This window comes from Anopheles merus, unplaced genomic scaffold (assembly GCF_017562075.2).
Source record: "Anopheles merus strain MAF unplaced genomic scaffold, AmerM5.1 LNR4000660, whole genome shotgun sequence".
Taxonomy (NCBI): domain Eukaryota; kingdom Metazoa; phylum Arthropoda; class Insecta; order Diptera; family Culicidae; genus Anopheles; species Anopheles merus.
The window spans coordinates 1-23,057 of NW_024428240.1; the positions used below are offsets into that span (position 1 = coordinate 1).

A 23,057-nucleotide genomic window follows, 5' to 3' on the forward strand; every position below is an offset into this window, starting at 1 on the left:
TTTAACCTACCGAAAACTACCGATAAATTTTGATGCGCCTACCGAAAACCGCTAAAATAATCTGGCCACACTGATCCCAACATCAAACAACACGCACCACACTCACGTTTTCCTACACATCCAGAAATTTGCTTTCAACTTCGTACCATGGACTATTTGTGCGTTTTTTCAGAGTTTTTTACTGATATTTTCAGTAAAGTTTTGGTGAATTCTTGATACAACAAGGCAGCAAAAGCGACCGCACCATGGATCACACCGTTGATCGAATAGAAAAGCTGTACAAAAACTATGAAATCTTGAGTGACGCCAAGGAGAAGATCGGCGAGGTTGGTTGTGCTTCCATCATTTTTTTTCACCCGCTCTGCAAATGGTGCCGGGAAAGGTTGTTTACACTTGTGGTTAAATCGGATTAAATGTTGTGTTTTTTTGCCACAGCACGAAGCGGAATACAAGGAAATTTGGATGCGTAAGGGCTCCGCGAAGGAAAGCGTCTCGCGTCCCAGTTCATTGGGAGTTCTTCAAGCATTTTTCCGGGCTGGCGGAACTTGCCATCGAGAGTCAGCTAGACCTGTGCGAGGATGAGGACACGCAGGTAAGAAATTTGCAGCGACATCATTCGTGAGTGTTTTAACATTTCGACTCGGGATATTACAGATCAGACGCCAGGCAATCAAGGATCTGCCACAGCTATGCCGTGAGACGACCGAGCATACGCCACGAATTGGCGACATTTTGGCCCAATTGCTCATACCGAAGACTCGACCGAGCTGCTGCAGGTGCATCAGTCGCTGCTAACCCTAGCAAAGGTATGGGAATGACTGTTTTTGGTGAAAGGTAGTTAATTTTGACGATATTTTTCGACCATATTTCAGTTCGATGCGGTTGGAACGCTGACTGGCATTTTCAGCCAAATCGTGGGCGGCGACGAGACGACGCGATTCCGCAGCTTCCAGTTCATTAACAACAAAATCATGAAACTTGAGCCCCAAATACTGACGAAGGCGGTGGAAGATTTATCATTGCTGAAGTGAAAAAGATAACACTGGTAAGTCGCTTATCGGGTGGAAGTGTGACTAATGAATTGATATGACCTTTTTTTCTTCTTTCCTTTAGGACGTAAGCTCGGACGAATTCCATCTGTGCATGTCCATCCTGAACCAAACGAAGCTCAGCAAGACGCTTCCCGTCACGTGGAGCTGGTCACGCTCGCCGCCGAACAGGCGGACCTGAAAGTGATCCCGGTGTGCTGGCGTCCGACGATGAAACGGTCGAACGGTTCATTCAGTGTGCGACCGAAGCCATGCCATACTTTTCGGTAAGCTAGCTGGAAGTAAAACGTCCAAATTCAATCATTTCTATGAATGTTTTCCCCCACTAGTCCCAGGTGGAATCGACCCAGTTCGTAAAGTTCATGTGCGAGAAGTTTCTGCGACCGAGCGTATGGAGCCTGATCGGTGCCGCGGACGAGCAGCACCAGACACAGCTGCGCCTGCTGAAGGTGTTTGCGGAGATGTCGGGCTTCTGTGGGACGCTGGAGAAACCCGCCGAAAAGGTGGAAGCGATTTATGAAGTTTTACTGGTACGCAAACAAAACACAAGCACTTGCCGAACAGCCAATAACGTTTGTTTCGTTCCTTTGTACTTTTCAGGAATACATGCCACTACCGCCGCTCGATGCCGACCTAAATGAGACACCATCGTTCCAGTTTTCGCATGCCGAATGTCTGTTGTACGCACTGCACACGCTCGGCAAACAGGCGGTCGATTTTCTTACCTTCCCCGAGAATCCGGCAAAGCTGAAGGATTTCCGATCGCGTCTGCAATATTTGGCGCGTGGTACACAGGGGTGAGTGTGGTCGTGTTTCCTAGTGGAGCGACCTTTAACTACTAATCCCTGACAGTGCTATCATCCAAAGGGATTATTTGATGTTCAATAGAATCATTTTGCATTAACTTCTTTTCATCTTCCCTGCGTGTTTCAGATACATCAAGAAGCTCCAGGAAGCCGTCAAGGGCAAAACGGCGGAGGAAATGAAGTCGGAAGAGAATCAAATTAAAGTGACCGCCCTGAAGACCACCTCCAACATCAGCACTTTGATTCGCGATCTGTTCCATTCGCCGCCAAGCTTCAAATCGGTCGTACAGCTGTCCTGGGTTATCCCGAAGGCAAGAAAGCGGTAAGAAACGTTCGTGTGCAATTTTTACCAATGTGTACATGTCAATAATAACCTTTTAACCATCTCTCTCTTTCTCTCTCTCTGCCTTGTCCGTTAGCAACACAAAACCAACAGCCGAAACAGAAGCAGGAGAATCGGCCAAGGCCGGCAACAAACGCCACGCTCCGATCACGTTCGATGGCAATGGTAAAGCGGCCGGCGATACGAAAGGCCCCAAGCAGGGCAAACCGAGCCCCGGGTCGCAGAAAATGTACACCCCACCGTCGGGTAAATATTCTGGCAAATTACACCGGAATGGCGGCGGTGGTGGCGGTGGCGGTGGTGGTGGCCGACGTCCCAGTGGTGCGGCGGCGGTGGCGGCAATTTCCGCCGTGGCAGCTACGGTGGGAACGGCGGAGGTGGTGGTGGCGGCGGTGGTGGCCGCAACAATGGAGGAAAAGGAAGTATTAAATCGTGACACAGTGTATGGTTGTATCGAAAAAATAGGGGCGCAAAAGCACAGAGTACGCGCCATTTCAATCCCTACCCCTGCCTCCCTTTTTATCCCTTAATCGTAATGAGATGTACTGGTATTTAACAATTTAGTGTCTAACCATGATCATCTTCTAGATAGGCATTCCTTTGCTTAGGGAATGAGGCTAGAGGCCAGTAGCATGGTAAAGATAGACGATTTATCGCGCTGTTTGGTGGGTAAATACTTTAGGATGTGAGAATAGTTTAGGACAACAGAGACGGAGGATAATGGAGAATTTTTTTCGATTATTTTTTTATTCAAAAGTTAACTTTGGCGACCTTATTCGCATTATGGCAGTTGTGCAATATTTTACACTGCTTTTATTGATTTGATGTACCATGCTACCAGTTAACATCATACTTTAATTTTAATGTATCACTTTCACTAACACTAACTAAGCACAACTGTCCTTACGAACGCGTTGTTCGTACATCTTATTGGAGTCCCTTCGTTGGAACGCTAGGGTGGATTGATCTGTACAAATACCGAAAGGACACGCGAAATGGACGCAGCAGCAGCAGCAGCAGCAGAAGCAGGCAGACAGACGACACGGTAAACCCGAAAAAAGAAAGCAATAATCATCGTCCAATTATCCCAGCAACTCACCGAATGTGGCAGAGAAATGTACTTCAATCATCGCTGTATCACAACGGGGGCTCATCCACTACTGCTACCATTACCAGCTGTGTGTGTGTGTGTGTCCTTATCTTCCTTCTGCATCTCCCTTCTAATTGGTAGTATCTCAGGGCTTACAGAGGTTCTTTTTTAGTGCACCAAATTTATTCACATCCCTCTATCCTAACTAACTTGTGCTCTCGCTTTTGCCTCCTTTTTGCTACAAATCATTACTGTACACGATTTTCGACGCATCATCCAACACACACTCGCCATCGATGAAAATCAACCGACCAAGCCGGCCGACCACCACCCACCCTGTCGCAGGCAGCAATTCTCTTTCAGCGTGTAAGTGTCTATCCGATCATGGAGCGTGGAGAAGGGAGGTGTTGTTTAGCCGGTGTTGGTAATTAAAGTTGGCATTGGGTTGTGCGAAGAGATCTCCGAGTGATCCCCTTTCTCTATAGCTCCGTGAGTACTTGTTCTTCCTACTTTGCACAGACAAACACAACACTCACATCAGACCCTTTGCTGTTGTTTATGGCAACCCGCTTCGTGGATGGTTTTCACTACGATGGTATTACCACCGTCATTATCCTAGAGATAGGTATTTTATATTATTTTTCAAATAATTGCATATGAATTTTGTTTTCGCTGGTGGTGGGAAAAATGAGTCGATTTTCCTCCCCCCCCCCCCCTCCTATGAAGTATGTAGTGGCGGCACAACATGGTTTTAAAACGTACGTACACCGATTTGGATAGAACGTGCGTGTGCGTGTGTGAATTATGGATAATTTGTATGTTGAGCTGCATTCGCTGCTTGATATTATTGCAGTTGCATTTTGTTTTACTGATTATTGCGATGGTAGTGCTTCACGGATTCGCACAAACATTTACTTATTTTTTTCATCTAATACTACGGGGACTATGTTTTGCATAATTGTAGTTGAACATTTCACGATATATTTGAGCGCAATGAGTCTAAAAGCGACCCGAAAAATGTGTTGCGCAATATAACTGAGCAATACGCTAAACTATCGATCTTACAATTTGAAAATACAGTACAACCCCCTCCGCCAGTTCAACGTTCTCGTGAATAAACAACACTTCGTGGTATGAATAAACCTTTTTTTGTTACATGGTTTTTATTAAATCCGAAACAAAGCAACCGGGGAGATTGCCCTGGTGCTATATTTTAATGTAAAATATGTAATAAACAGATACAAATGTTCCACTGCCACAATTCGTTTCCTCCGCTAAAGAGACCCGCTAAACAGCTATCAGTAAAGACTATTTCGACTCCTTTTGTTGATACTTCGCTACTGCCGCCTCGAAGGTGTCTATCGTATGGTCGCACACCCGCTCCAGATCTTCCAGCCCACGCCGCAGCACATCGATTGCACGAACACTTTTGGCGGCCTGTATCCGGAAGTGCATCTTGTTCTCGGCCGGATGGGGTACGGTGTAGCCACAAAAGTTCACATCAGGGCTGGAAAGGCATTTGAAATTGTCATTTTTCTGCTACCGAAGCGGCCAATGCCGGCCAGTACTTACTATTTGCAGATGATGCTTTTCAGAACATTGCCCAACGTGTGGCCCTCGTCCTCGAACACGAATGTGCGCGAACTTTCGCCGGAGTTTTCATCACGGTGAGCTAGTGGAAATGGAGGACAGGAGGGACATTTTTTAATGGTGTTTAAAGAAATAGTTATGCCCGTGTTCTTACTTCTGCTAATTTCGGCATGGTAGGTTAGAACAGTTGGAGCTGAAAGGCGAATCAAAAGGCGAATCACGCCGGCTCTGGTAGGACCACGCTGTTTTGTTGTTTGTTGTGGAACTGTCTGCCGCTGAAGATGTAAACATCGCACAAAGGCGATTCAAAGCAGAACGTAATGACGTTTAAATTTTTTTTATTTACATGTTTTTAAATAATACAATATAAATAATGTAAATCATAAAAATTACTTGCTTTTGTTATAATTAAAAGTTTTATATAACAATTAAGAATGAAAAAAATCATGATCGAACTCACTTTTGTGAATTTTATTCATAAAGATTACTCATACGTTTTGTTGAATAATTCTTTTTTTTTTTTGTTAAAACTGGTGTAATCATAAATATTGTAAAACAGAAATATTTCATTAATTTCATAAAAATGCTAAAAATATTCTGCATGACCATCACTGTTTTTAGATCGACCACTATGCGCCCAAAGGGCCAGCTTCGATGAAATATCGCGATGGCGATGTTTTTCGAAAAACCGTTGTGCGTGTTTTGTCAACGCGTTTGGCCAGCCATTTTGGAACGAGAGAACAAAAATAGTGGTAACGCCAGTGGGAAGCGATGGAACCGCTGTCGAAAATTATTGCAAAGAAGTACTTGCCAAGCTTTGAGAACTTTAAAGCAGCAAATCTTGTAACGGACGATGAATATCGAACCGTAAAGTAAATCAGCAAATGGAATAATTTCTACACAAACTGGACACTGTATCCAAACTTCCCCTTTCGTTGCAGAGATGCAATCTGAACGATCTGCTCGATACGGAAAACAATCCCACGGTACTGGACCGGATCTGCGAAGGAGAGCAAGTGCAGACGGCCGAGTTTTATAATCAGCAAGAAAGTAAGTAAACGCTGGCAATGTCCCCGTGTGTGTGAGTGAGTGATCGATTTTTCTTTCCTTTGTGTCCGCTTCAAGAATCTTACCACCGGAATGTGGCGAAGATATATCGCAAAAATAGGGCCGTTTCTCCGGGACCTCCAACTGTTAATCCTGCGCCACCGCCACCGCCACCGCCACCGCCTGCCGTGCCGGCTATCGTTGAACCGGCAGTTCAGCCAATCCCCATGGAAGGTCCGCTGGAACCGGTCCGATCGAACGAGGGCGTCAATGCGGCAGCAGCACCGAACGATCCATACCAGCTGCGGGGAGAAATCAACGCCATAGCAACGGTGATGCCATCGGCGGTGGAACTGCTCCCCCAGGACGATAACTTTGGTAGTCAGGAGGCCGATGGGGCACGAGAGTTTTTTGCAGCTGTGTACCGACGAAGAGTTGCCGCCGATGTCGCTGAGACAGTCGATGACGCGGAATATGTTGCTGTCTCAGTTTCCATCCCTGCCGGCGGTCGCCCCAATGGTGGACAACTTCCAGACCATTGATCTGAATACGCCTTTGTTCAGGAGACCGCTGGGAACCAGTACACCGTTCCTCCCGGTTACGGAGCTCACTGCACAGTTGGCGTTGCCCGAGTTACAGGAATATGGGCCGCAGGGCGCGCAAGAACCACAGCAAGATCCAGCGGCTGAAGTTGTTCCGAATAGATCCGGAGAAGTTACTGCTTCAGCAGTGCAGCCAAGCACTGTGCCTCCTTTGATTCCGGTGGTAGAAAGTAGCTCATCGGGAGAGGAAGTGCCGGTAGCGCGTCCCAGGCGCACCCGACGGGAGGTAACGCTGACGCAACGGCTGGAACCGTTTGAAAGTAGTACCGGTCGGGGTATGCCGCGGCCGAGGAGGAATTTCGACATTTTTAGCTTCCCGTACCGTACGGTGTGGAACAAAACGATACAGGACGTGCAAAATCAGCTGGCGGAGCTTTACAAGCAGCAGCAACAGGAGCAGCAATCACAACGCAAGCAGCAGCAAGAACTGCTCGAAGCGGTGCCCGTGATGCGGGAGGCAGCAACGAACCAACGAATCGATTCGGGCTTCCAGCAAACGACGGACGATGGATCCCGCAATCCACCGCCGATGAACACGACAGAGACATCCAACTTGGCGGTGGGCAATCGGACGGGCGGCAAGGCCACCATTAGTAACGATCCGTCACATCATATACTTAGCCAGCAGGAAGCGATAATGACGTCGGATCTAGTAGGCACCAGCCTGCAACCGGTTGTTCCGGATCAACTGGAATCGATTGATGGGAAGCTGGCGGAAGCGTCGGATCGTTTCCAGCTGCCAACGGTCTTAGGGGACACGGTATGTTGGATCATATAATTACATAATTGATTTACTAATTTACTTTCTTTCGCACGACAGCCGGCGGCTAACAATGAAACGAGCGTGATGAAAATTCCAGCACAGGCGGACAATGTGTCCGTATCGCAGGAAACAGAGAAACAGGCCGTTCCGTCTGATCCGCCATTGACAGCTCCCCAGGAACAGCGGACTACTAAGCGCACTCGGTCGAACAAGCAAAACGAAGAAGAGCAGGCTGTTTCATCCGAGCAACGGCCCGAAAAACCATCCGAAGTAAGAATTATTGCCATTTTACAGTAATAGTAAAAAAATGCTTATTTTAAAAATTCTTTCAGATTCGGAACGAAAAGGAGATCGATCTAAGCTCGGTGCTGTTTAACCAGGCAAAGGAGCTGGAGGCAATCCCGGAGGAGATCGATTCGTGCGATGAGGTGGCTCCACTGGATACAATGGTAAGTGCTCCTGCGTCGTCCGTTGGCAAGGGCAACAAGAGCATTGTTAACGTCACTGTTAGTGTCATAAAAAATCTGACTGCAACCAAATCCATGTCAGGGTCACGTACTCAATTGTGATAATCAGAGGTGATACTCAAAGCGTTTGGTGTGACCAATACATGTTTCATGCCATTTTTGCGATCAATGTTTGGTCAGTGACTATGTTATGACTTGTCATCAGTTTTGCAAAATGTCACTGACATAGTCATGACAAATTCTGGCTGAAATAAAATCATGTCAGCGTCACGAGCTCTACTGCGATGATCAGAGGTGAGAACAGTTGGTGCGACCATAACATGCTTGGTGACATTTTGTGCAACCAACTCTTGGTCAGTCACTTGGTCGCGACATTTTCAGTCGGTGAGCATCACACGATAGTCGTGGTAGATATCCGGTGCTTGGGAGTAATTCCAAGAAACATAATGAGCATTGTTTCTCGCTTTGTTTGATCCGACCAAGACCAGACAGAGCGAGAAAGCATACTATTTTTGATGCTTTGGACCATACGCCAAATATATTCCAAGAATGTTGTGATTATCACCGACAGAAAACGTCGTAACCAAGTGAGTGATCAAGAATTAGATGCTGAATTAGATTGCGCCGGAATTAAGTTCAGCTTGTCAGTCAGAGTATTGCGTTGGATTCAAGCACTCGCACGTCACGTTCGGCTTGTCATGACGCACTTTGATTGAGTCGCAGCAATGAGCATCAAGCTACCATGGATATGTTCCTTTGTTTTCGTTGGTGAACATCTCGTAATGCTCATGCCATGCAGATGGTGCAGCACTGCGAATACACACACATCTAATCGCGTTTGTTTCTCTCTGTACTAACGCTTCTTCACAGCTGATCGATATAGTGCTCGTAGTTCAGCGCGAAATGTGCCATCGGGGGGTGCAATATGTTCCACTGCACCACCTGCATCAGTTTTTCCGCACCAGCTCACGTTTGGGCGTGTGTAAACTGTTCAAAAACATAATTCTGCTCAAGCAGGCCGGGCTGCTTGAAGTGCAATGCAACGAGGAAAACCACATTCGGCAGGTGACATTGCGCACATTGCGAGTGGATGAAACGGAACGGAGCAAATATTAGTACGCGAGCATCTTTTACTATTATTACTTTTTACTATTTATCAATTATTTCTATTCTATTCACGTGATTTAAAGCTTTGCGGCAATTTTCTTCTTCCTCTAGTTACACTATTTATGTAGTAGATATAGTTTATTTATGGACTATTAATTATATTTAATTTATTGCCGTAGCATGCTTAATTTATAACGTGTTTTTTAGGGGTTCTCATAGTTGTAGGACACTTCCTTGACTTTTCTTATAGGAAGTGAACTTCATATAATAAAAACCGGACTCAGTGGTAATCCCTTTGTGGACAGCCTACTTGGAAATTCCTATTGGATTTGTACCACAAGGGTGCTATACAGTCAATTTCCCATTACATTAAGTTCATTTCACGCAAGAAAGAGTCAATAAAGTGTCCCACAGTTAAGAGAACTCCTGGAAAACGTTGTTATGTAGATGGTTCTTTCTTCACAAACATACGTCATTAGGAGGACGTATTATGTTATTAAACTAGACAATTTGTATTCGTTAGCAAATAACGTTCGATGGACTGAAGATAGATAAATTTGAAAATAATCAAAATACGTTTTGTAATAATAGCTGAATTTAACACTAACTTAATAAAACCAAAAAATAAAATAAAACCTATATAAAAACGCTGTTTTGCTTAAGAAATGTGAGGTTTTTTCTGTTTTATTACGGGTTTTTTTTCTTAACAAAAGGACATCTGTACAGGTTGATATTTTGTCGAACTATAATAAACACAGAAGAGAAAATAGTTTTGTAAATTGTATAGCAACAAATCTACTTATAGTCTAATATGAATAAAAAAAACTGTAAACACCATCGCAGCAAAAACAAAAAACAAAAGGCTGTTTTATGTGTTGCATGTACTGTATATAATAAACGTAATTTTGCGCACGGTTTGCAGTCGAATGATATATTGTGGTTTGTATATATTGTATAATACCTTTTCTATTTTGTAACAATGGTTGTTTGTTTAGGATTAGTGTAGCAAACAGACAATTTCTTGTAATTTCATTCGTTGTGGTGGATTCCAATTGGATTGTTTGTTTGTCTCTATCTATCTCCCTTTTTCTTTGCACACTTTTTGTGATCGCGATGTGTGTGGCAAAAAGAACGAAATGTTTGTTAATGTATGCTTTGCACCTACCACGAACACGGCAGCCGTTTGGTGTCCGGGGGAAAAATTAAACAAATAAGCAAGACATAGAAGAGGCACATCTCGATTTTATAAATCTCATTCCCTCTCACTCACATTCCAGGCCATTGGTGTCTTTTGTTGTTGTTGTTGTTTGTGCTTCTGCTGCCCCTATACCAGCTCAAAAAAAGGGGTCAAAAAAGGGTGGGATGGTTCCTTTTCTTTTTTGCATCATGTGTTGTGCTTGGTGTTGTATGGCGCGGATAGAAACCTCCCATTGCGACGGCGACCCATTATATCCCATTATTATCCTTGACGCGTACGTATTATTTTACAACTCGATTTTAACTCCAGCCCCATCGGTCTCCTATCCTATCTTACTACTTGTTGTTTTGTGTTCTCTACGGTGGTCTCCCGCAAAGATCACGCGCAATTGCTAAACTAAAGGACGTCGGGCGTGCGTGCGTCGGCACTTTAGGAGAAGTGTGTGGCGCCGCGGGTTTTGTGCTTACAATTCGTTCATTTATCACGGTTTTTGTTTCACATTCTTGGGGTTTAACTCCAACCTTTAATTATAAGGCGCTTTTGTCTCTCTCTGTGTGTGTGTGTTTTATAAGTCTTTTGCGTTGTGTGGTTAAGGTAAGACAATCGCCAGTTTTTTTTTTTTGCGGATTTTGGCGTTGGCATTTTTTTCTTTCTCTCTCTCTCTCTCTCTCTCTCTCTCTCCTCCTCTCTCTCTCTCTCTCCTCTCTCTCTCTCTCTCTCTCTCTCTCTCTCTCTCCTCTCTCTCTCTCCTCTCTCTCTCTCTCTCTCCTCTCTCTCTCTCTTTCCTTATAATGATGACCATCGTCCATCGAAGAAATAGATCATGGAACGGTGGTTTTTTTTTTTCTTTTCCAGGAAAGAGGGACACTGTGCTCACGGATGGCATTGTAGTTCCCTTTCTATCCCTATGTGCACCCAAATATAGCTACAATTTTTCCCATCCTCAGCGTGTATTATTATTATTGCATCCTAGTGTAATTATTGTTCATGTAAAAAAAAGAGAAGAATACTGAATTTTCTGGATAATGTTCCGTTCCAATTGGATTAAAAAACACAACGCTCTCTCACACACACACAGTCCTTGTAAAATTGCCCTTGCGCAACTGGGTCCGCTAAAGAGGGGGAATCCCATTTTGCAAAATGAATCTCAAAACTATACACACTCCGTGGTACTCTGTGGTACTCCGTGGCACACTCCCTGGCAACACACGCGGGGGGCACTAAGCCGGTCCGAGCAGCTCCGACAGCATCTCCCGGCTGGAGAACGCACTCGCCGTGATGCCCGTTCGCGACCGGCTGCGGTTCAGCTGGGCCCGCCGCTCGGCACCGGCTGGCCGTGGGCCGCGCCTTCGCCGCTGCTCCCGATTGCCGAACGCCGACCCGTCTGGAGCGCCTCGAGCAGGCTGTCCATCACGCCTTCCTGCGTTTGCGCCGCATCAATGTTGATCAGATCGACCTTGCGCTGCTGCTGCCGTTCGAGCAGTTCGCGCTGGGACCGTTCCTTTGCCTCCTGCGCACGGCGCTTCTTTTCCTCCTCCTCGCGCAACCGGCAGTTGTCGGCGTGCGCCTGCACGAACGCGTCCTTGAACGTTTTGATGTCGGTAAAGAACTCCTCCATCGTGTACTTGGCCGGATCGAAGCAGTAGTACTCGGACAAGCTGCCGAACAGTGACTCCATCTGGGCCAACATGCGGCCCAGCACCTCCACCTGCGCGCGGCACTCCACCGCGAACTGGCCCATCACCTCCAGGAAGCGGTCGTCCTCGCTTTGCGGCACCTTGTTGTTGTTCAGATCGGACTCGAGGTTCTTCAGCGCGTTGTTCATCTGGCGCATCGTCTTCTGGATCGTGTCGAGGCTGACGCGGGACGCTTTGTCCACGTGGGACAGATCCTCGTAGAAGGTGAGCGCATCCGGGAACTTGCTCTCGATCACCTCGGCCAGATAGTGCAGCAGCGTCTGCTTGTTCTCGTGGTCCTTCGTGCTGGACAGCTTCGGCAGGAAGCTCATCTCGAACCCGTACGCCGGGTCCTTCTTCGAGCCCGAGTTCATGTAGTTGCCGAGCAGCAGGATCAGCTCCAGCACCTTGGCAAACTTTTTGCTCTTCTTTACCTCCTCGCAGGCCGCCGTGCCCGCCACTATGTCGGGCTTCACGTCCTGCACCATGTCGGGCAGATCGATCTTGAAGCTGAGGCTCTGCAGCCGAGCGCCGAGCCGCTTGATGTCGCCGATCGTGGCCGCGAACCGCTCCGCCCCGGCCAAATCTTCGCCCCGCGCCCGGATCTCCTGCAGCCGCTTGAGCTGGTCGGGCGGCGGCAGGTACTGGATGAGCTGCTGCAGCACGCTCGGGCTCAGCACGGACGTGTCGCAGCGCAGCAGGCAGGTGCGGATCTGCTCGTGGGACAGATGCTTCAGCGAGCCGCCGAGCAGGATGGACAGGTTTTGGGCCGCCTTCGCGTCCAGCACGCGCAGATCGACGTTCTTCTTCGACGATTGGGGCCGGTCGGCCGCGTCCTTGTCGATCGGTTTCGCCGGCTTGGAGGAGAACTTGAGGGCGAGCCGGGCGAACATGTCATTGTCGGCCAGCTGCTCCTCCTGCACCTGCACCCAGAACGAGTTTTCGGACAGGTTTTTAGCGTCCAGCCCGTTCCAGTTGGCGCGCTTCATCGGCCCATCCGTGTCCCACTTCTTCTTGGGCTTCAGCCCGTACGGGAGCGGCTTGGGGGCGGCGTTCGGGAACGGTGGTGGCATTCCCGGCGGCCGCATACCCATCATCATCATCGGTGGCGGGGGAGGTGGCGGACCGCCCATGCCGGGCATCGGGGGCGGCGGTGGTGGACCTCCCGCCGCCGCTCCCGGGAACGGTGGTGGAGGTGGAGGAGGCACACCACCACCACCACCCATCATGACGGGTACGGCACCGGGACAGGGAGGAGGTGGAGGAGGGCCACCGCCGGGCAGCAAACCGGGCGGTGGCGGTGGAATGGTGATTTGAGGTAGCTTGCTCTTCCCCTTCGGCGACACGACCACACCGGTCGCCTCGATCTCCTTGAGGCGGTCTTCCAGCGCGGCCACGCGCGCCTCCGCCTCCTGCTTGGCCGTCTGCAGCTCGGTCATGCGCTTCTCGAAGTCCTCCGACTTTTTGCTCTCAATCTGCTTCGTCTTTTCCGCCATGTCGTCCAGCAGCGTGCTCGTGTCGATGTGGAAGTCGCGGCTGTCAAAGTTCGGATCGTAGCCGCTCTTGTGCAGCACGATCTGCGAAACGCACTCCTCGATCAGCTTGAAGTAGGCCGGCCGGTACTGGTGATCATCCCGGATGAACAGCAGATGCTGCAGGATCGACAGGAAGTACGGTTCGCTCGCCGTGTCGGCGACCAGGTTCTTCAGCAGCTCGAAACAATCGTTCATATCGTCCAGCTCGAGCCGGACGTTGTCGAAGCGATTGCTAAACTCCTCGAAATCCTCCTCCCGGTAGCTGTTGAAGATCTTGATGTGGTTCACCAGATTCTCGTTGCCACACTTGTCCACCATCTCGGACAGCTGGTCGATCCGCTCGTACAGCCCGGCGCGCATGATCTCGCAGCGCAGATGCAGCCGGAAGTTGATGTCCGTCGGCGTGTTGATGATGCAGTTGATGAAGATCATCGTGCTGCAGGTCAGCTCGTAGTTGCGATCGTTGTCCATCAGCAGGCCCTCCACGATCGGGCGGAACCGCTCCGCGCCCGGCTTCCGCATCGAGCTGACGTTGGTGATGGCCCGCAGCACCTTCTCGTACCCGTTGCGATCCTTCAGCAGCGTCAGGGCGGACAGGAGCTTGATCGCTTCGCACATCGTGTGCGGCTGGGTGGTGTCGATGCACTGCGCCAGCAGTAGCACTACCGCATGCTGATCGGGTGTTAGGATCACGTTCAGGCCCCAGGAGTTGTTCAGGATCGCCTTCAGGCAGCGGAGACACTCGTACTCGATTTTGTGCATGCGGCGCGGTACCGTTTTGCAGTACCGCAGCAGGGACACGATCTCGTTGATGCCATCCTCGCCAAAGTCCTTGATCCAGCTGATCGGATTGCTGGTCAGCGCGACGCGTAGACTTTCCAGGCAGGCGAGTAGCTTGTTCGTTCGGTTCAGGTAGTCGCCTTCGTGCAGGTACTGTACGTAGTCGGAGGGTTTTTCGAATCGTGAGTTCGCACGATGCTCGGACGAGATTTTTCCTGCAATCGGGAGAGAGAAAACACCAATTAGAATTTGAAGATTAATTTCTGAAATTTCACGATCGACACGTTGTTTAGGACCTACTCGAAGGGCTTTCTCCAAAACCAATTCTCTCGTATCTTGTTCATGTCTGTATTTATATATTTAAATTCCCTGAGAAAGTATCTCTCTTTATCTATCTTAGCTCTTGGTCAATTTCCAGCGTAAGTAAGGTTCAAGGCAAAATGTCACGAGCATCATGTGATAATCACAATCGAAAACAATGAATATATCCGTGGTAGCTTGATGTTCATTGCTGATTGATATTGAATGAATGTATGCCATGACATGTCGAACACGACGAGCGAATGCTTCAGTCCAACGCAATACTCTGACTTTTAGTGAGTTGAGGTAAGCTGAGTTTAATGCAAACATAATCATGACTTTTTCTGACTGTGAACAGTGCTGCCAAATGCCACTGTTTCGGTCACCAACACTCATCACTGAAACGAAGTTCAAGATCACATACACAACTGTGATGATCAGGGTGAGAGTCAAACAGTTGGTGGATCAATCACATGCTTGATGACATTTTTTGTAGCACTCAACTCGTGGTCACTCACTTAGTCATAACATTTTCTCCCCATGATAATCACGACATTCTTGGAACATACTTGGCAAGGGGTCTCATGCAAATAAAATTAGCATGCCTTCTCGCTTTGTCTGCTTTGATGCTCTGTTGGGTAGGACGATTAAGCATCTGAGCAAAAAAGCATACTCATTTTGACGCTTAAGTAGTCTCAAGTGGCACGCATCGCACATCTCCCATGACTATAGTGATGATCACCGATAGAAAATTACTGACCAAGGGTTGGTTGCATTAAATGTCACCAAGCATATGGTCGCACACACTGTTTGAGTCTCGTCACTGATCATCACAGAAGAGCTCGTGACGCTGACATGATTTTAATTCAGCCGGAATTTGTCATGACTATTTCAGTAACATTTTATGGCTAGTTTTAGTTTATCAGTTGATCGATGAACTCACATAGAAAGAATGTATTAGACTCGCCAGAATCCAGTGTTGTTGATCATGTCATCGGAAACCTCAGGGACTAGGGGAGAAATCATGCAGAAGAATACCTTGATAACGATCTAATGGGGCATAGCTTGGAAGGCTGAATGTTCTGAACGTGTTTGAAAGCAGTAACAATAATACAATGAATAGAGCAAGTTTTTCACAGTAAGTTACTTTTAGAGAATCATCAACGTCCATATTCAGGATTTCGCTGTTCTACTATGTTTTCAGCAAATATCAGTAGCTTAAGTCGTCCAAAAGTTCAAGGAAATATTCACATTGATTTTCATGTCGCTAACTGAAGGATAACACTAACAGATTCGCTTACGAAAGTTACGAAAGACAATCTCGTTTTATGCATCAGTTGTATGCAATAAAATTCAATACTTTTATGACACAAAACATAACATCGATCATCAAAATATTAAACGTAACGATATATATATATACGGATAAAATGATATCGCGATCAGGATTTTGGAACATGATCTCATAACGATTTAAGATCTGAGCTTTATCGTAGTCGAACGAAATAAGTGTTGATGTAGGATACTAAAATTTGGAGAAATATTGAGGTCCTGTGTAAATCTTCAACCAATCTAAATCTAGATCTAACTAGAATAGGAAATTGTATGTTTGCTTTACGCGAAGTACATACATCAAAGGCCTGTTCGTTTTAATACAGAAGGTGCTCCATTCCGATCGATATAGATTCTGATCCTGCCAGGGTAAAAGCTTAATAACGTATACAGTTAGGATCTTTGCAGTATAAAGTGATTAAAAAAAAAACAGTAAAAATGTTACTACATCAACGAGCCAGAGTTTAGGAAGAGGAATAGAACAGGACCACACAACGTGTCCACCAAGGCACCAAGTCGTAAAGGGCAGCTGAAGAGCCAACTAAGGCACTATTACGACACTAAACTATGATTGGTTCAGGACACTGTCAAGGACGCCTTCGACGGTAATATGATTTCAATTCTCAATGCAATAAAAATTCAAAACATAAAGCATTTGGATCAACAATTTGAACTCATTATGTACTACGAAATTTGTGCACTTTATGACGCAAACAGCAACAGCTTCTGTATCAAGAATAATGGCTCTCTGCTTTGTCAGCCCCACGGACAGATACTTTCAAACAGATCACAAACGATTCTTCTTCCCTTTCCACACCACATCAATCATTGACCCACATATGCCCACCCAACACTTCGAAAAAAAGATCGATCGATCAGCACAAACGGATGCTACTGCTGATCGCCACAAGAACGTTCTATTTCAAAAAAGAGTTGTTTACAGCATAGCTTGCTATCAACACTTACTACTCCTTGCTTGCTACCTCACTGTGTGACTGTGCTGTCCCAGTTACTAAATTTCATCCATCGAACAATGATAAAGTACATTAGTGAGTACTCTTGGAGGAGGGGGGGTGGGGGGGTAAGGTTGCAACAACGAAGAAAGGCACGCCAAAACCAATGGATCATACGCCACCTCACCCAGGTTTCAGAGTAAACAACACCGTCGAGAATGATCATCATCATCATCATCTCGCTCCGGAAGGCAATTGAATAAACAGGCCGATATATCTGTATTTTGAAAAACCATTAGTGAACCGTTAATTATAGCGTGATGGTGTCATCGACGAAAAACACACACACGTACACAAGTTTCGCCAGTTGGAGGACAGCGTGAACATCAAGATCGGCGTCCATAACCTGCAAGGTGCATTTGAAACAGAGACGCGCGCACGTCAGCGCAATACCGTCGTTACTGATGATGATCTTTTTTGAACAAGATGTTTTTTAACGGTCGGCGAGAGCACGGACCACGTCATGGCAAGGGCGATAAAACAGGATTATATGACGAGAGGCCCGAAACACAAAACAGGAAGAAGGAGAAGAACATGAAAGGAACCTAACCAACCTAAAGCCGATGATGTAATGCAAACGAGAGAAAAATGGTAATGATGGTAAGAGCTTTCCAGAACTGGCTTCTCTCTTCTTGCGCACAGGCGCGTTGCTCGACTGGGATCCAGCTCCTCTTGCGACGCACACTGGACCAACCTAACGTCCGCCACCGACCTTGAACTTGGCGAGGGGAAAAGTGTGTGCAAACGAAGAAGATACGCAGCAAAGCGACGACCACTACACTAAGCACGAATCGGTTGTTTGCCGGCCGGAACGACCAGACGCCCGCGCGCCAGTCTATGGCTTTGCTGTGCGCTGCACAGGAAAAGTGAATCCTCCCAACCCAAAAGGGTGGTTGCAATGGACTCATAAATGAGCCGCCAACACACAGAGAGGCGGGGAGTGGGGTATTCTACTCGCTAGAATGAACAGCTGGCGGGTGAGATGGTATGGCAAAGAATTGGATCCGTTTCTCCCGAAGCTCTGGAGAAACGTGCAGAAATAGCAAACAAAAAGGCTTATGGGTAGGAAAAAAGGGGTGGTTGTTGGGGGTGGTACTACTACAACGAGAACCCGCGACGACGTTACGATGGACGTGGCAGGCAGGCTAGTGCTGCGGTGTCTGTGGGGCATGGATGCGAGATCAAGTGAAGCGTTTGTTTGCGATCGAGCGCGAATGCAGCTGCTGCTTGCTGCTTGACGTAATGTGAGGCATGTGGCACGATGGATGAGCACGTGGCGCCACTAGATAAACGCGACCGAAGGCAACCACACTCGGGCACGGGATGACGACGACGACGACGACGACGACGATCATCTTTCAGCTGTGATACACCGCTTATTGGTTCTTTATCACAATGTAACAAGACAAAGAAGAGAGTTGCTTCACGTACGCAAGAACAAGCAACATTAGCATTAGCAAAATGGTGTTCAAATAAATGCTTTTTTCCTACAAACATATTGCCCCACTCCATCACATTCATTCACAGAATTCTTCCTTAACACATGGTAAAGAGGTAAACGTTTGCAGTTTTTCTCATTATATCGTTAGCACCGACTGTTGGCGTCTCAATGGCATGACATTCAAAGTCCGTGTCGTAAATTCTCCAACGAAATTGCTCATCAGTTAGCGCGGGGAGCCTTGAATCACCCCACAGTCGTTGAGCACAACAAAACAAGAGAATATTGGAGTGGAGTGTGGTGAATACGCCTTTCACCCGCTCTCCCTTACGTACGATTGTCGCCCGTATCGCCTGGCCATTAAATTGAGCTTCCAACGGTCTTTCCGGTAAGAGGAACGGTCTTCCTCTACGTTTAAACAAAGATGAGACATCGCCCAGCGACATCGTCGTCACAGGACGGACATGCCGGAGGGAGAAACAACAGATCATCATCGTGGTTGAATGGGGAGAGACTCGTTGTGTGTGTGCTGAGGCCACACTGCCTCCGATCAATGATGATGGTTGCAATATTTTGTGCAAATCTTGTGCCCGAGCGCGCGGGATGGATCAGAGCCAGAGTCGGCCGGCCGAAAAAGGCGATACAGCGCGGCAGTATGCGCATATAAGGAACGTGTGGCCGTGAGTCAACGGTGCAAGCGATACGGCGTGTAAAAGCACGCAACGCGTTCTCTTCTTGCTGCGAGCGTTCCACATCCCATTCTCCAGACCTCGGGGTTTTCTTATCATACGGCGCATTTTTAACGTCCGCGACCGCAAGCGACAAACAGCAGCAGCGCTGCTCGCCAACGGTGTAGTAGTAGGTAGCGCAGCCCCAAGAGCGCGTTGATTATCGATTGACGCTTTCTCGGCCGTGGTGGGGTTGTGGTGTGTGGAGAATAACGGGGCTACGACGGTGTGAGCTATTTCAGAGCTACGCGAGCGTCTATTCCCTTGTTTTAGTAGGGTTCTTTCGTAGTCGGATCACACAGCCGGAGAGGCACAACAGATTTTGGAGTAGAGTCACTGTTGGTGCCGAAAAGAAATCCCACTCTCAACTAGAAAGGGTCGAATGAAACGAAAAGAAACAGGTAAAATGTTCCAAAAGAATTCATATAGGTTCCATCATCAAAAAAACGGGAGAAATGATAGGATTGTGATCCAACCGTTGCGTACGAACCGCGCCGTAAAGATAGGAACATTTTAGTGTTAATCGAATCGCTGATTTTGTTGCCGTTTGGAGCTTTTTTTGCCGTCTCGATTATGCTTCTATCCCTAATACCATTCGACCACGGTGCGCAATGGGTTTAGGGTGTGAGCAACTTCTTGGCAAAGCTTGTTTGCTAACCTGTCACGCGTTCGATAGGAATTTAACCCATTTGCGTGTCGATAAAGCGCAAAGATAATTTATCATTTTCTAGACGTGAAGCGTACTTTTCCGTGCCAATCTACACATAAAAGTTGGGAAACACAGCACCAGCACCGCATTAATCCTCCCTTCCTCGAGAACCTGTTCCGTTCGTTCTATTCCGAGCTGGAAGAAAACAAAAATACCAAATAAACGACGAAACATCTTCTTCGTTGTTTTGTCTGCATCGCTCATCAATCCGCCCCCTTTCGCAGGGTGTTGGGTTGTTCATTTTTGTGGTCCGCCGGAACCGACCCAGCACACGCTCGACTGCACCCGTCGAGGCGGGATTTGTTTGGCGGGTGAGGGTGCGGAATCAATTGCTGCTGCTATTGCACATGTTTAAAACGCGACCTAAAAGTAAACACACCGCCATTGTTTCACCCTCCATTACCTCGATTGTACGCATGACCTGGGACGCGCGCTCCCAGTCAGCCAGCATGACACCTGTTGCGCTTACTCCCACAACACCACACATCGCGCTTAATGCTCTACGCCTCTAACGCAGCGTAACCATGGCAACACGCGGGGCATACTCGATGGTGCGCGTCTACGATAAATTTAAACACATTACCCGAAAATGTTTGATTGCGGTTGCTACTCCGTTTAGCGCCAAAAGTGTGTTTTCATCAGCGTTTTTGTTACAGCCACAAACGATTCGACGACACATACGAACCAAAAACAAAAAGTGGCTAGTAGTTCAAGGTAATGTTCGACTCTCACACACGCACACATTTCCGGGGGATGGAAAACAAACGCGCAGACAAGTGTTTTGGGGGGAGCGAAGGCCGTGGAAAAGGCCGCGATAAGAAGTACCGAGTACGGGCGCGATAAGACAATTATAATTATGAGCTCATAGCGCATTTTGCTTGCGCCAACTTTGCCTGCGCCTGTACGTACGAACGACTGGAGTACGGTGCTCCTTGCTTAACGCTACGCTTATCACCCACATAGGATTCCACCAGTGGTCGTGTCTCTCTCGTGTCTCGGCAAATAAATAGTATGGCCATTAATCTAACGCACTCAACGTTCGGGAGTTTTCGTGAACCCCTTTGGAGCGCTTAATATTATAAACAGTCTTGTTTGCACGTTTGTACTTTAAAAAATAACGACTGAAATTATACACGCATCGTGTGTGTGTGCCGCCTGCGCCTTCAAGGCTTTGTTTGGTTTGCTGACGTTTCACAAAGCGTTGATAAGAAGTAACAGGCCACCGCAGACAAATCGACAAAAAGCGGGACACCGTGACGGATATGCACTATGGCGAGGGGCATGCACAGCCTGCTACTGTGTTTGCTGTGTGCAAATGATTATTTGAAACCATAATTGATACGATTCCCGAGTCCAAAAAGTATAAATATTTTGGAATTCCAAACCCGGGGGAAGGTGATGATCTCAGCAAGTCATGTGTTTGCACTGTCCTTCCTTCACCGCTCGGTGTTTTGACAGGTTAATTATAGTAAATTAAGCGACCGAGACAGTTTTCTGCTCTAAAAATACACCCGAAGATGGAACGGCTCGCTCTCGCTGCTGCCCCTTGTTCAAGCGATCCATCCTTGAACGGAGGGATGGGGAGTTTAATTTTGCACGTGTTTTCACTAGCATCACCAAGGTTTGCCCAGCCGTGAAATCGCGACGGGGAGGTTGCAGTGCAGTGCACAAGAGAACGACCGTGCCTCCCCCACTTGGGCCACACGGTGACTTACACTGCGCACGACCACGACTACGACAACGCCGTTTCGTGCACTTTGACGCGGCGTTCTTCTTTACAACTACGACGGTTGAGTTTTGTTTTCGTTTCACAATCGCGGTTGAGTGCCAGACCGTTCGTGGAGGGAAGGGGCGTTAGGTCATCCCCCCTACTTGCACTTCTCACTATCTGTACCGCACGGGTGTCCACACACCCCCAAGAGCCGCTGATTTCACCCAGGCTCATTTTGCCCGCACACAAATCGTGAAGGATGCTTTTGTGGGTCACCATGGAGACTCCGCGGGTGCGCGCGGGAGAGAGTAATACACTTTGAAGGCCTTTGTGCGTGTGTGTGTGTGTGTGTGTCCGTGCGTTGCTGTTCACTGAAGACTTGTCCAAAGGAAGCCCCCCCCCCCTGTTTTGGGGTAGGGCAGGTAGGGTCGAGGTGGTGGCGGAACGAGACCTTGCCGCGCATCCTTTCCATTTGCCCATGTAAATAAACAACAACTGCAACAACACCACGCACCACGAACACCAACTTCCCCGATGCACTTCCACACCACACCAATCTTCCTGTCACGCTTTCTCGTACGCTTGCTGGCCCGACCCCCACCGCGAGTGTGGCGTCTTTGTTGAGGCTGAATTAAGTGTCCACCCCGCGCTGCCCGTTCGGGTATGGGGCGACGGTTCCGCGCGCCTCTTACGTACCTTTCACGTGCATGTCGATCATTTTGCGCTTCTCCTCCAGCGGTTTGCCCAGCAGCGGGTCGCGCTTGTCCTGGGAATGTTCATGTCCTCGAGAATTTCGAGAAACAGCTTGTTGACTTCCGCCTCGCTCAGTCGATGCGTTTCGTTCGGCTCGATCAGCGACGCCAGGTCCGCGTCCGGGCCGGACAGTGGACGGCCCCCGTTCAGGCTGCCGTAGCTGCCGTACCCGCCCGTACCGTTGCCGCCAGCGCTGCTCGGCCCATTGCCGTACACGCCACTCCCTCCATGCCGACCGAGCTTCTTGTGCGGTCGGCCGAGCAACGTATCCAGAAAGCCACCCGATTTCACCCGATCGTGTTTCGACATTTTCGACGCACTCGCGACGCGCGCAACCGACGGGGGAAAACACCAGCGCACGGGACAGTTCGATTTACAGGTAGCACTCTAATCCTACACGAAACAGAAAACAATAACGCGATGCAACATAGATTGGATAAATTAGGTCTCGAGCGAAAGAGCAGCGCTGCTCCACGGCTGACATCATTTCTTCTTCTTCCTGGGCGATTTCAGCATACCTTGACAATGCACTCGGTTAGGCGGGTATGGCCATTCAGTACGATGCTGACAGCTTGCGACGGTTAGCTGTCAACATGAAGGTGAACTGTTGGCGTTACATGCGTTACGGTACAGACGACAGCATAATACAGGGTTTGACGTGCGTTTTTTGCTGCCCTTTGACCCCTTCAACACATTTTAAAAGTGTCAAGAGAGTAGTTTCAACTGTTTAAATACTCTTTTTATTAAAAACATGATGGTTTTCGGTGTGTCTCACAGCGGCCTAAGACAGATTCGGTATGGGTCCCGCGGTCTTGTGAGAAGTGTGAAACTCTGTGAGTTTTTTCCCGAATATCACGTTTTATAGCCAAAATATAATTGATTAATAATGATTTTGGATTAAATTTAGTTGATTTATGAAATTTATTACTTTATCATTTATTTAATGGAATTGATGTAGAAAATTCGGTTATATCTTTTAAGTTATATTTTTTAAATTCGGTTACAGCTTTTAAGTGATTA

The 23,057-nt window shown here is 47.7% G+C and overlaps 2 protein-coding genes and 2 pseudogenes across 2 annotated transcripts; 2 read left to right on the top strand and 2 right to left on the bottom strand.

Annotated features, from left to right (window-relative positions):
- Positions 1-245: 245 nt before the first annotated feature.
- LOC121602867 lies at positions 246-3,742 on the top strand (annotated as a pseudogene).
- Positions 3,743-4,420: 678 nt separating this feature from the next.
- On the bottom strand, positions 4,421-5,357 carry LOC121602862 (probable DNA-directed RNA polymerases I and III subunit RPAC2). The gene is made up of 3 exons (XM_041931618.1): positions 5,339-5,357; positions 4,861-4,960; positions 4,421-4,795 (listed from the first exon to the last, which is right to left on the bottom strand). The coding sequence occupies exons 1-3, from the start codon at positions 5,355-5,357 to the stop codon at positions 4,597-4,599; spliced, it is 318 nt and encodes a 105-aa protein (XP_041787552.1). The 3' UTR covers positions 4,421-4,596.
- Positions 5,358-5,823: 466 nt separating this feature from the next.
- Positions 5,824-8,896, top strand: LOC121602868. The gene is made up of 5 exons (XM_041931625.1): positions 5,824-5,928; positions 6,004-7,287; positions 7,348-7,560; positions 7,623-7,739; positions 8,628-8,896. The coding sequence occupies exons 2-5, from the start codon at positions 6,319-6,321 to the stop codon at positions 8,871-8,873; spliced, it is 1,545 nt and encodes a 514-aa protein (XP_041787559.1). The 5' UTR covers positions 5,824-5,928; positions 6,004-6,318; the 3' UTR covers positions 8,874-8,896.
- Positions 8,897-10,784: 1,888 nt separating this feature from the next.
- On the bottom strand, positions 10,785-22,582 carry LOC121602863 (annotated as a pseudogene).
- Between the last annotated feature and the right edge of the window lie 475 nt (positions 22,583-23,057).